The following is a 13,468-nucleotide window of genomic DNA, read 5'->3' on the forward strand; positions in this document are numbered from 1 at the left end:
GTCACTAATCTGTAATAGTATGATCACAAAAAGTGATGTTACACAACCCTGAGCAGCCAGCTTTAGTTGACGCCGTGAAAGAGCTATACTCTGTTCTTCAGTATTAGTTCACCCTACCTTACCGATATCCAGTGTTGTACAACACCACTATCTTTTGGTAAATGTGATCTTGTCACAATGAGCACCTTTGACCAGAACAATGTGAAAAACACTTTGAAACATGGTAGAATGCAACATGGTAAGAGAAGAAACAGGTGGCCTTACTTTCTTCAGCAGGGTCCATATAACTTGTCACAGTGAGCGGCGGAGGTGACGGGAAGTCTTTACGCCTCTGCTCCTCCTCCCGCCTCCGCCTTTCCTCCTCCTCACGTTTACGTTGCTCCTCCTCCAGCAAGTGCTGCTCTTCCTCTTTCCGCCTCCGCTCCTCCTCCAAGTGTGCCTCTTCTGCAGCCCTCCGAGCCTCCTCAGCCCTCCGAGCCTCCTCAGCAAGACGAGCTTCTTCAGCGCGGCGAGCCTCTTCAGCGCGGCGAGTTTCTTCACCTTGCCGCCATGCCTCTTCTGCTCGGCGACGAGCCTCTTCCTCCCGGCGTAACTTCTCCTCCTCTTCCTGTTGTTTCCTCTTCATGAACTCCTCGCTGAAGAAGAGAAATCATCAGTTTCTTCACCTCAATTTGACTGGGAATTACTGCACGTTTATGTACATAGACAAGTGTGAACTGTTTTATTTATGAGAGTGAACTCTCAGTAACTCTTGATATAATTTTCTGACGAAATCACAGAGGTCAAATAGAACAGAATCGGTGCATCAGAATGAACATTGGCTATTTAGTATTTTCTTCCCCTTCTAAGTCACAGAGCTTGGTGCCTTGCCAAGGGAAACAAATATGCATATCATTAACCAATTCTTGAATGGACCATCAGCTTCAGTTGTTTCCCCCCCCCCCCCCCGCCTTACTTGAGAAACAGACAATGAGTTTTATGGAAAAACTGGATGCTCCTTGGATGCCCCCGGTTTCTCTGAGGTGCGCCCTCTTTCTGAGACTCCTGGAATCGCTTCTGCGAAGCTTAAAGGGCTCATGATTGCAGGTCGCAGCGATCAAAATTCCTCGTTTGCAGCCGCACGCTTTAAGCACCATGCAGCTAGCTATGCAATTCTACCAACTGTGCAAGAGGCAGGTGCATCATTCAACAGGTATGCTGGCTGGTGCAATATGGCACTGAAGGATAATCAATCCAGGTAACAGAACCCATCAAGTTTATCAGCCAGGTAATCCAAGATTGCTGGCTGCCTGATGACATCCTTCAAATCATGATATGCTCCATGTCATAAACTGCCGATTATTGTGTGCAGAACCATCGAAAGTATTGTTTACCAACAACACACATTCTGTTTCTCAGTCTGATTGACCTTCGAATAAAGATGTGTCATTTCTTGTGAAGACGAGAAACCAATGGTTGGTTGACAGCAGTATTCTCCAGGCCCGCAACCATCCATGCTGTCACAAACAGGATCTATAACCAGAGTGTAAGTAGGTATCGAGTGAAATGGCCGTTAAGTTGGGACTCAGCCATCAAGCGATAGTTACTTTTTGGTTTCCAAATGACTGGCGGTGCTACTTTACTTGGACCTCATAAACAGCAGCCACAGAGACCTACATGTAGTCCATGTTTCATGCAGTTAAGACCTTTTTTACATTGGTATTTTTCTCTTCTTTTTCAAAAACACCGTTTTGCACTTGTCTAAAAACTTGGCCCTGTACACACGCTAACAGGCCTACTTGGCATGATGTGATAGACACTGAGATAAAAATTCCATCACGTCACATATAAGTGCATAATCTGGCCATAATTGAACACCACTTCACATAATGAATGATGTTAGAAGCGTGCTGGACTGCCGCAATAGAGAGACACTCCTGACCCAGTGGCTCAAGGTCAATGTGCATTTTGTCTGACCTAATTGATATCTATCATCATTAGTTGTAATTGATGAAGACACAGACATGATAATACTGCCAGTACAACACAACACATCCATGTACTGTTAACCCCGAAAGGCTTCCATGTTTATTTTCATGCTAACAGACAAGCGGGGAAAATGTGACTCGCTCTACCAAAACTAGGCGCTTGTCACATCTGAACTCGACAGGTTGATACGGACTTCACAAAAGGTCTACAATAGGGAAATGAACAACAAGTCCGTATCAACCTGTCAAGTTCAGATGCGACAAGTGCCTAGTTTTGGTAGAGCGGGTCACAAATATCCTGTGACTGTTCTATTTGACCTCTGTGATCTGGACACGGGCCCTTTTGGAAGGACACTTTCAATCATACAAAATTTTAAGCCGACGCGATTTATCATGTTGGAGCTGCTCAGCCAGGTACTGAAGTTGATTACAATCACTTGATATGAACTCCAAACTTCTGACCCAGAGGCTATCTGTCGGCCAAGAAATGACAGTTTGCCCAGAAATGACAACCAATTTCAGAACAAAGAATTGAATAGAAATTGGGTATAATTGAAGTAATGCATTAATCAAAGAATGACACCAACAGCTGAAATTCAGACAATACATTGTTAGAACAAATAACAATGATGCATGCAATAGTTAGGAACACCAACATGCGTTAGTTTCCACAAAACGTTGTCAGTTGTGTAAGGGTCAATCCACGTCAGTGCCAAATCCGTTATGGTGATTTGGCAACGTCATCAATGAAATGGTGAAGCATATGGAAGACGCTTATGCAGGAGTCTTGAAAAGTACATGGTCAATTTCTCTGCATCCCGCTATGTCCAGCACGGTATGAAAAACATAGATGTGGTCCACTGAAATCAAATCAAACACCAATAATCAGGCGTGGATTGAGGATTCAGAGAAACAGACATGTTCATTTTCAAAAATTATTTTCAAAATATCAAAATTTCATCGTCAATTTCAAATGTTTTGCTGAAGTAAAAAGACCCAAGAATTCATGTTTAGATTTCCTCATGCATCATTTCATTGCTGACAGATGTGAGCATGCGTGTGTTCTGTGCGATGTGCTGATCATGCTGATTTCAACTACTGTAAAAATTGCAAGAGTTAAATGAAAATATCAAGGTTTTGAGATACAAATAGGTACCAGTAAGTTTAAGTAAAATTTGAATGTGAAAGTTGACTTAATGAAAAGGGAGGGAACAAAATTTAAACTGTGAATGGAAGTGTGAAAATAAACACATTGTTTGACAATCTAAATCAAAAAGGTGAAACGACTTCGATTCGAATGCCACACAGGGATATTTATTGTGGGATTGGCATAAGGGTATTGTAGTATGACCAACATTATATGTTCTTGAGTAAAATGTTCACTACACTCCTTCTTTGTGAAGTATGCTATGAAACTAAGCTAAAACCGGCCAGGAGTCAGAGGAGATCACATTTTACATATACTTATTAGTTACAAGCAAGGAAGGAGACATTCAATATCACAGGGGCTCACAGATCTAGAGGTGAAACATTGCAATGAAACATTTAGAAGAGAGGGACCTGTCTCAAACAAGCTCATAAGTGAATCACTCATTTTGTCAATCAAATTAAGTTGACCCAAATACAATATGTTTTTGGTTGTCCTGCATGAACACATCAGGACAATTGGCAATGGAATCCACCCTCAAACCAGCAGGTCAAATGACTAGCTGGCAGAAGTTCGGTAGTACAATGTGCCTCATCAGCCAAATCTAGTTGGAACTTACCGTCATGGCAAGCTGATAATAAACAAGGAAGTGCATGCCATGAAGAACTTGTTTCAGACATTACATGCGATTAATGAGGGAAGTATAAAACTTGACATCTAATCAGACTGATAAGAAATTGATATAATCGGAGATCAACTCAATGATTCATGAAGGAAGTATTTGACAATGTGCTCAGAGTTACCAATGAGACCTCCAACATCGTCCATGAAGTTTGTTCTGGCATAAATGAGAAGTAAACATGTATTTTCTTCAAAAGAACCTCCTTCAAGATCAAACCAGTCGTGATCACAGATGATTACAAATAGTCAATCAAAAGGTAACATAATAAAACCCTTAGAGGGATAAACATGCTCATCAAAGGGGTGACAAATTCAGCATTCTCCATGGAAAAATTCCGACTGACAATTTACACAACAAATCAAAGACTATGGTAAGAAAATGGGAGCAAAAAACAGGGCAGAACTTGACTCCACATCAAAATTTGTTGTTTCAATTTCAAGGAATTCACTCAAAAGTATGTTTAAGATGATAATGTGATTCTGTTGACATCATGGAGAACACTGCTTTTGTTCAAATGTTAGTTTAACAAACACAACAGGGATGACTGGCACTCAGATGAGAGGTGTGCACAGAGTTAGCCTGGAATTAGACAAGTTGTAAGAGTGACAAAAACCCACATGTGTTGGCAACACAAGCAAAGCCGTGGAAGTGCTGCAGTATCGTGTCACTCGAAGCGCGTGCTTACCTGCCTAACGGGGCGTTATCACTATGTGACAGTGGACCTGGAGGCTGGCTGTCACCAGGGGGCAGACCGTGATAGGGCTCGGATCGATGGCGCTGGTCATAAAAGGGGGCATCTGGCCCTGGGGGTGGCATAAGCTGCAGATCCCCGATGATATGGCCATCATTACCGGGTTGTTGGTATTGGCCATATGGAACCAGAGCCTGGTTCTGGCCAGGGGCATCACCCTGGCCATTCTGACCTCCATGCTGACTGGGAGCCTGGTGCTGGCCATATTGACCTGAGGCCTGGTTCTGGTTATGACCAGAGGTCTCAGCTTGGCCATTCAGACCTGGAGCCTGGTTCTGGCCATACTGGCTGGGAGCCTGGTGCTGGCCATATTGACCTGAGGCCTGGTTCTGGTTATGACCAGAGGTCTCAGCTTGGCCATTCAGACCTGGAACCTGGTTCTGGCCATACTGGCTGGGAGCCTGGTGCTGGCCATATTGACCTGAGGCCTGGTTCTGGTTATGACCAGAGGTCTCAGCTTGGCCATTCAGACCTGGAGCCTGGTTCTGGCCATACTGGCTGGGAGCCTGCTGCTGGCCATATTGACCTGGGGCCTGGCTCTGGTACTGCCCATCAAATGTCTGCCCCTCATTCGGACCTCTGCCAGGTACTACTCCTCCACCACCATTCCTGGTGAATTGATCATCATCATACCGTCCCTCCCCACCACCTTCATGCTTGTTAAGATCCCTTCCTCCAGCTCTATCATAACCAGGGCCCGGTGCATCACCTTCGGGCCTGCCTTCACTCCGCCCAGCTCTATCATAAGGGGCCTGTGCGTCCTTGGGCCTTCCACCTACATCCTGAACATGATTTGCTCTATCCTCAGACACTACATACCCTGGGCCGCCATTTTGACTGTGTGTATTTGACTGTTGATCATTTCCTCTTCGGTCATCAGTGTTGCCACCTGGGAGCCCGTCTCTTGCATTGTACGGAGGGTTTTGACCCTCGTCTATTGCAAACCCTTGACTACCAATTGGGGGCAGTTGATTATGAGCGCGGTAGGTCTGACTGTCCACTCTATTCCCCTGATCATCACCTAGCACATTTTTATTGTTCTCCTGGTAAGCGTGATTGTCCGGGTTCCGATGACTATTCTGCAGTGATTGTCGGTAGTGCCCAATGTGTGAATATCCTGGCTGACTTTGCTCTCTGGTCGGTTTGCACGAATCTTGACTGTCCGTAGATTGCCCATCTTGGTTTTGTTTTCGTCTACATAACAAAATTAAAAGAGAGGATGTGAAAGATGAAGACTATTTACAAAGGAGGTCAAAGGTCAAGGTCACCATGAAGAAGAAGCCATGACGACCTGGATTGGGGACGGTTGGACACAATCGATGTATGGAGTGATAGAGGTAAGAGGATTAAACTAGAAGGAAATGTATTCTCGGAGAGATATGATTGTTCATTGTTATTCTACAACCGATCCTAGGACAGCTAACCTAAACATTTTGGCTGATCACCTTCACTAGGGATGCACCTACTGTGCAACTTGGAATGCCCTATTCAGCAATGTGTGTATTTGAAAACTATTAAAATGAAGAAACAAGAGAAATTTAGATTGAATTGAGACAAACTTCAATGGATAGGTTTCATTACTTTAGGTTAGCTTTCAAAGGATTACAAGCACTGAAGTATGGCAAATCTAAAGCATGATTACAACATCTAACAGAGCATAGCAATTACACGTTTAACACAATAACTGGCAATCAACAGGTACTATTCATTTCAAAACATGTTACAAAGACATCTGGGGGATTAAAATATAGTGAGTCGACAGGAGGGGACTAATTGACATGTACTATGAGGGCCTTTTCCTTACCAAAACCAAACAATGCAGTCATTTGAACTGTAGACGTTGGGGATGCCAATTACATAATCATACATTATGGGGAATCGCTCTGAACTTGGAAATCCATGCAAGTGTACTGGTGTTTTTATAACTGTTCAGCAAGAATTTGAAACCGTTTGGGTAATATAAATATATTCAAAATCATTCAAATGGGTGTAAAATATGAATACGTCTCAGTATGTCTATCAAACTAATACAACCAAAACAGACAATCAAACTACTGGTGACGGGATGTAAAGTGTGGAATCAACCTATCTCAGAATGCAGATGTTTGGAACACAAACACAATGGACAAAACATGAAAACTATATGGTTGAGCAAGTGCACATCGGGACAGGTTAATTTGAACTCATTTAAAAAAATATGAGGAAGATTGGCTTCAAGCAGATGGAGAAGTGATGTTATTGGCAAAGAATGTGAAAGATATGTAAACACTTCGTTATGTCTTGAAAACAGAAGGACCAAGGTTGAATCTAGAATTACGAGAGAGGCTCGTCAATACCTGCTCCACAGAAGTCACAGCCTTCTTTTCCATGAGAAGATTTCTTATATTCAACTTCTAAAGGTTCAACTCGGCTCAATATATGTACTGTGAGACTTTCTTCCATAAGTTACACAGAGTCAAGAATGATGTGTTTCCCAGATCACCTCTTATCAACCTTGGTCCTTTAAGTTAGGTTTAGGTTGACCCCAGAGAATGTTAGAGAGCTAGAATGCTTCACAGCCAACTGTGAAACACAAAGGGGGTGTAATATCACATTTTGGATGCAGTTGCTTCTTTATATCAATTTAAATCTCATGAAGAAGATGAGTTTGCTTGCATTCTCTGAGGTGATGCTTCATGTCAGTGCAAATCTAAGCAAATGTTAACATGATGTGTTATGTCTAGAAAGCACTGGCACCTTACCCCAGACTACTATGGCTACCTCCAGTTACAGTGTTATCCAGAGGTCCATTAGTGGAGTGCTGTGTTGGTGAGTCCCGCTGTGGTTGGTGGTGTGATTGTGATGTGGCGTTATTCGTGGATGTAGACAGTGCAGAGATGGCTGGGTTAGTTGGGCGTTTCATGTCTTGTCCATGATTAGTGTTCTGAACTAACTGTTGACTGGTTACACTATGAGAAGCCCCGGGCACTGGATTAACATTTGTCAGCACAGGGGTCACGTTATATTCCGTTCCATGATTAGGAGTTGGGTTTGGAACTGTCTCCTGTTGAGAACCGATGTTTGAGGATGTCCGGTACAATGACTGACCAGTATTCTGAGGCGCACTGACTTGGCCTTGAGGAGGATTTGGAACACTGTTGGTATTTTGGATACTTGGTGAAACATCACCTTGAGAAAACTGCTCAATTGCACCAGTTGGGGTCACCACATGTTCTTGAAAGTTTGGTGTCGGCTGTACTGAACCGTGAGAAGACGTCTGCTGAACTGCACCCATTGGTGACATCTGCTGAACTGCACCCTGAGGCGAGGTTTGCTGTGCACCCAGTGGTGACGTCTGCTGAACTTCATCCATTGGTAACACCTGCTGCACTCCACCCTGAGGTGACGTCTGCTGTACTGCAGCTTGAGGTGATGTCTGCTGCACATCAACCACTCCATATGACAATGCAGTTTCAGAATTTGTCTGCATTACAGCAGAATTGGTTGAAGAAGGATTGCCCTGATTCTGAGACGGCCCTCGAACAAAAGTTGCAGACTGTGCAGGATTACTCATTTTAGAAGCATTTCGTAGTTCACCTTGACCAAGTATTTCTGTGCTCCCACCTGGCATGCCAGGGGCAGGAGTGGTAGGAGGATCTACCTGTTGCTTCTGTGATTGTGTCCTGGCAGCATCAACACTTGGACTCTGTCCCACTTTTTTCCCTCCAGGATCTATGACTTGTGTCTTCCCATTTACCCTCGGAGTAATCACTGGCACATTTTTTAAGCTTCCGTTGTGGTTGAGTATATAACTCGACTCTGGGTTTAAGGTATAAGTGGATGGACGTGTGACCGGACGTGAGTCTTGGTGATCATTCAAGTCATGCACATGTGCGCCATCTTTTGGTGAAATCATGCCACGTTCATTTCGGCTATCAAAACCTTCAAGCTGACCTACTCTATTGTCTTTTATTCTCTTTGGACTTCTTTTTGAATCAAGGTTTCTTAAAGCACTATTAACAGCCAAGGGATCCATCTCTCTTGATATTGTTGGTGATGTCCAGGCCTCTAGAGACTCGGAATGCAATTTGTCCTTCTGTTTTTGCCTCTGGTTTGTCTGCCATCCTGAACTATCAGGCATGCTCAGTAAATCTAAAGTATCCGCTGCACTACTATGGCTTGAAAAAGGGAAAATGTTAGAGGCATTGAATTCAAACAAAGTTTCATTAAAAACCATATGCTACTCTGGGCCACTTTAATGGACGATTTCGACAAAGTTTGTTTGGGCGCTGACTAGTCATGCGTTCCCCCTGGAACAAAGATCACAGTTGCTCATGGCATTGGCTTAGGTCTTCACAGATGTGCGAATTGGTTTTGTTTTGGGATCTGGTTTGTCTTAGTCGAAATCGTTCATAGATGTGTTCTGGATGTCAAAAGTACACAGATTTGGATACAACCAGGCATTGAAATTACCCAACTACGATCAAATGGGTAAGTTGCACCCAAAAACCTTCGTAAAATACTAATTTTACGAAGTTAAAAACCCAAACATCAAACTCAGACCCATCTGTTTCGTGCGCGACCCCCTTTAACTCAGGCTCATTTCAAGTTTAGAAACAGTACATTAAGAGCACATAATACTTGAAAAGATTTTCATTGCTATCCTAGTCAGGCTAGTGAAATGGATCCATGATGTTTACCATTCTTATGATTCGTTCAATTAGTGTTCAATTAGTGTTCAATTAGTGTTCATTAACCGACATCCTTCAACACCTGACAGCTCCAGAGGTACTCATATCTGCCCTTGATGAAGGCCACTTGTTCCAGCAGTAGGGAACACAACAGGTCTGCTATACACCATTTAATGAAAAAAAAATAACACTCTGATTTTTGAAGATTTTGCCCATAAACTGAAATATTTGAACAAAATTTACATTTCATCTGAAAGTTCAGAAAAGTTGAAATACTTATTTTGAATGAACATGAATGATAATGGTTGTACTATCATTTCATCAATACTGCTCAAGACATGATTGTAAGGTTAATCCCTTTGCTGAAAGTAACATTTAGAATAGGACGGACTACATGAAATCTACTGGTATGCAGCATGCACTCTCACACTAAGACCTCGCACTTCATCAAGCTACTTTATATAGGGAAAGATATAAACAAGCCATCTAACTCACAGCAGACCAAGCTTACTTGTTTTAGGGGAACATCTCAGTGTGATGAAACAAAAACAGACATCACCAACCCCAGTTTATGCAGTTAGAAAAGAAGAAGGAATATTGGAGACCATGAACAATTTAAAACTTCAAGTAATAGTTGCTCCTGATATTCATTCTGCAACACATCATCACACATCATAAAAGCATGTTTTTAACATTTCAAAAGGAAATCAACATTTTAAGTGATGTTACATTTCGCTTGGCATATTATAATGAACAAAGAATCATTTATGACCATTAAATCCTTAATTTATAATCCCTCAGGCCACTTTATATAGTAATGTACACATGCCGACTTCTTGATCATTTATTGTCCCCAAGGTGGCAAACAATGGCATTATTGAATTCACACAGTAAATACATGTACTGGTATGTCCTTCCAAGGTCAGTGTATTGTATCACCCCATGCTTTTGTTCCACGAGAGGGAGAATGAAGGGATGTCAAAAACCCTGGTGGTCAGGATGAGAGTGAAAAATGTCTCAACAAATGCCTTCACAGAGACTTCCTCAAGTTCAAATTCACTTTTCTTCACTGGTCACTACAAAGTCAAGGTGCCCAGTGACTGGCCTTTTTCATGTTTTGAGATGTTCCCCTCAATCACAGGTAACACTGGTAACACTGGTAACACTGGTGTTGCAGGTGTGCATAATGAAATGTTGATTCTCCAGAAATGAGAACCATCCCAGTTAAATGGAGAAATAAGGTCCATCAAGGTCAACATAGGCCTATATGGACTTGGAACCTCCAAAATCATTAAACCATTTCCCTGTTCTTGCATACTCATGCCTACATGTATACAAGCTGATTGTCTGAAATGAAGCTACATTAGTATTCCCAACATCCTTGCGTGATATCTGCTGATCCATCAACCATTATCAAGGGATTGTGTTTAGTACAATATCCAGGATAATTTCACGATTTAGGCAACATGTTGGAAACTAATCATCATGAATCATGCCACTTGGCAGGATTAACATCTCATCAAATACAAATTGTATAGCTTGAGGGAGGTTTGCGAAAAAAATGTCCCAACTGAGTCCACTGAGAAAACAATGAACCAGACACAAGGACACGAAGGCTGATGTGACCAGTCACAACAAAACCAGGCAAATGTCACACAGAGGAAGAGGGAAGAAATTGATGTACCGAGATTTCGCAAATGGCAGACAACCGTACAGTGAAAGGACTAACCAGTCATCTCATGCAGAGCAACACGTGCCTGGTTTTGCTGTGATGGGTCGTTTTTTCCCCCAATGGCAATAAGTCCATCCCCACATTGATAACAGTCAAGCCTATAGAGCTTGCATCAAGTAGACTTTGAGATCTGGGAGTCTGGTGTCTTGATCTCAAGAACGTATGTTTGGTGACAACTACAATTTACAACATACAGGTCTCAGGTGTCTGAGTCTAGACATCCACAATCACAACCAGGTGACAGAAAAAGCAACCAAGACCACATCACAGAATCTCTACAGCTCAACTTTATGCAGCTCACTCTTCTTTTATCAACAAGAAAAGATTGGTCTGAATCTGTTGCTGTTTTACAGACTGTAATTGTAGAGCTGCACCTATTTTCACAACACCCACTAGTTTTCAAAACCAAATCAATCCGCTTTGTCAAAATGAACAAAACATAACTCGACAGACATGATTCAAGCTGAACAAACAAATAAAGTGGTTCGAAGACGCCTACCCAGTTTCCCAAAAGTTCCGTCTTCTGCAAATTTATGTTGAGACAATTAAATTGAGGAGAATGCAAGTGAGACAGTTTCTCTATTTAGGAAAACCTTCCAAATTCATACCTTGACGAACAAAGGGATGCAAACTTAGAAGTTGTTGATACTGATATTTTGCCTGTAGCTGGCCTTCAGGTCTATGGGTTGAGGGAGAGTTCGAAGAGCTCTCAGAGGTGTAACACTTCTCTTGGAAGATATCCTCACGGAATAGAGCATAGCACTTTGTCTCTGAACTCCCCCTCCCCAACCCTGCTAGCCATCTGGCCCTGCAAGATGACAAATACATGGATTAGAAGCCTTTTGAGAGAATGTCAACTTACCGATCCCAGACGGTGATGTCGCCGTTGTGGCCTTGATGTTGGCCCTTGTTGTAGAAGCGATCTGCAGCAGAATTAGGAGGGGTTGCACTATATAACATGTTATCTCGATCAACATTATCATTATCGTCCCCAGCATCACCAGCCCGTTCCGTATCTTGGCCGCTTTCACCTAACGTGTTGTTAGACGATGTCATATCTTGCAAATGCGGCAATCGTAACTCGTCCGAATCGTTATCCACATCGTGTGCATGGTTGTCGTTGGGAGTGTACGGTTTGGAGTGTACGCCTTGTAGGGGTTCGTCTAAAGGCAAGTCAGGAAAAGGACAAACAGTTAGTCAAACGCACAACATCATACAAGATTAACTGCAGAAAACAGACTGTCCAATCAGAGCAAAGAGGATGATCGATACTGGATGTGTCTGAAATCTTCAAGAGAACAACAAATCAAACAAGTTCCATGGGGTTTACTAATACCAATGAGCTTGTATTGCTGGGAAGCCCCCTCCTTGATCCTCAATCGAAACTGGACTCTCCTTTGTTTAAAGGAGTTCAGTTACTGGTAATACTGAGTTAGCTCAGTGGTTGTCTAATCAACACTGCTGGGGTAGACCAAACCTGAAGCACCAGTCCAGGGGTTTGGACATATTTTGTGGTCGAACTGAGCAATGCTGATTGGTCAACCAAACCAGCTCGATTTCTATTCTTAAAAGGTTCATGGTAAACAACTGCCGTCAATGAATGTTGATATCCTGTGAACAAAGTCTCAGAATACATGCAAAAGACAAAATTGACAGGCACACTTCACCTCTTTGCTCTTATGGGACAAAGCTAAGTGCTAACACTGACAGGACAACACAGCACTGAAAATGGAGAGTAAAGCTCAAGGCAACAACCACAGTCATCCATTTCTGATGTGCTTGTGGTGGACAGAGGACACAAATGGAACAATAATCAAACTGCTGAATTTGCATTATATTTATTCAAGATTTCTCAATCATTTTCCTCAAGAATCGTTCTTTCCTTTTTCACTTTTTCTCCTGACAAGTGTCTACTTTTACCAGGGCAGGCCACAGGGGCTTTTTGTGTCAATTATTTCAAAACATCGTTGGAATTCTCTTTCTTCTTCTTGAAACAAGTGATTTTGATGATGCACCGGCAGAAAATTAGACACTCATGATTTTGAGATTAGCAAGAAGGACTGAAAGGATGGCCAAGAAACTCTGATTGATATCTTATTGGCCACATTGACTTCTGCAAGGAAGGAAGTGGCAGAGAGGAAGGAAACATGTAGAGTTCACCAAAGCAGACGCAGGACAACAGAGACAAAGTCTGATTAATTAAATTAATAGGGGACGCGCCACATTCGTCCAAGGCCATTATGTTTTTGGACCAATGAACTTCTAGCACACGTGACAAATCAATTGTTGCATGATGTCAAAGGTGTTGTTATGTTGTTCAAGACATATTTGATATCACTCATGCAACACTTGATTTGTCAAGTGGCACAACTTACTGGTCTCGAAAACATTTTGTGGTCAAGCACTAACACTGGGCCTTGAACGAATTTGACAAGCCCCTATGAAAGAGTTTTTTCTAGAATGTGCCTGCATGCTCTGGTTCAAATGGTTGTTTCCTCTTTCTGAGGAGCACTCACAAT

At 42.5% G+C, this 13,468-nt stretch overlaps 1 protein-coding gene across 7 annotated transcripts in view; it reads right to left on the reverse strand.

Annotated features, from left to right (window-relative positions):
- Positions 1 to 13,468, reverse strand: part of LOC135487053 (spermatogenesis-associated protein 1-like) — a 33,153-nt gene that overhangs the window by 5,477 nt on the left and 14,208 nt on the right. For 2 of the 7 annotated variants that reach the window (XM_064770376.1, XM_064770375.1), the window contains 3 exons: positions 11,812 to 12,112; positions 5,367 to 5,741; positions 265 to 635 (listed from right to left, as the gene is read on the reverse strand). In XM_064770376.1, the coding sequence (XP_064626446.1) occupies positions 265 to 635; positions 5,367 to 5,741; positions 11,812 to 12,112 (1,047 nt within the window). Of the gene's footprint in view, positions 1 to 264; positions 636 to 5,366; positions 5,742 to 7,288; positions 9,187 to 11,811; positions 12,113 to 13,468 lie in introns of those variants that run through there. The other 5 variants (XM_064770377.1, XM_064770374.1, XM_064770378.1 and 2 more) reach the window with 4 other exon arrangements.

Source organism: Lineus longissimus, chromosome 4, assembly GCF_910592395.1.
Source record: "Lineus longissimus chromosome 4, tnLinLong1.2, whole genome shotgun sequence".
Taxonomy (NCBI): Eukaryota; Metazoa; Nemertea; class Pilidiophora; order Heteronemertea; family Lineidae; genus Lineus; species Lineus longissimus.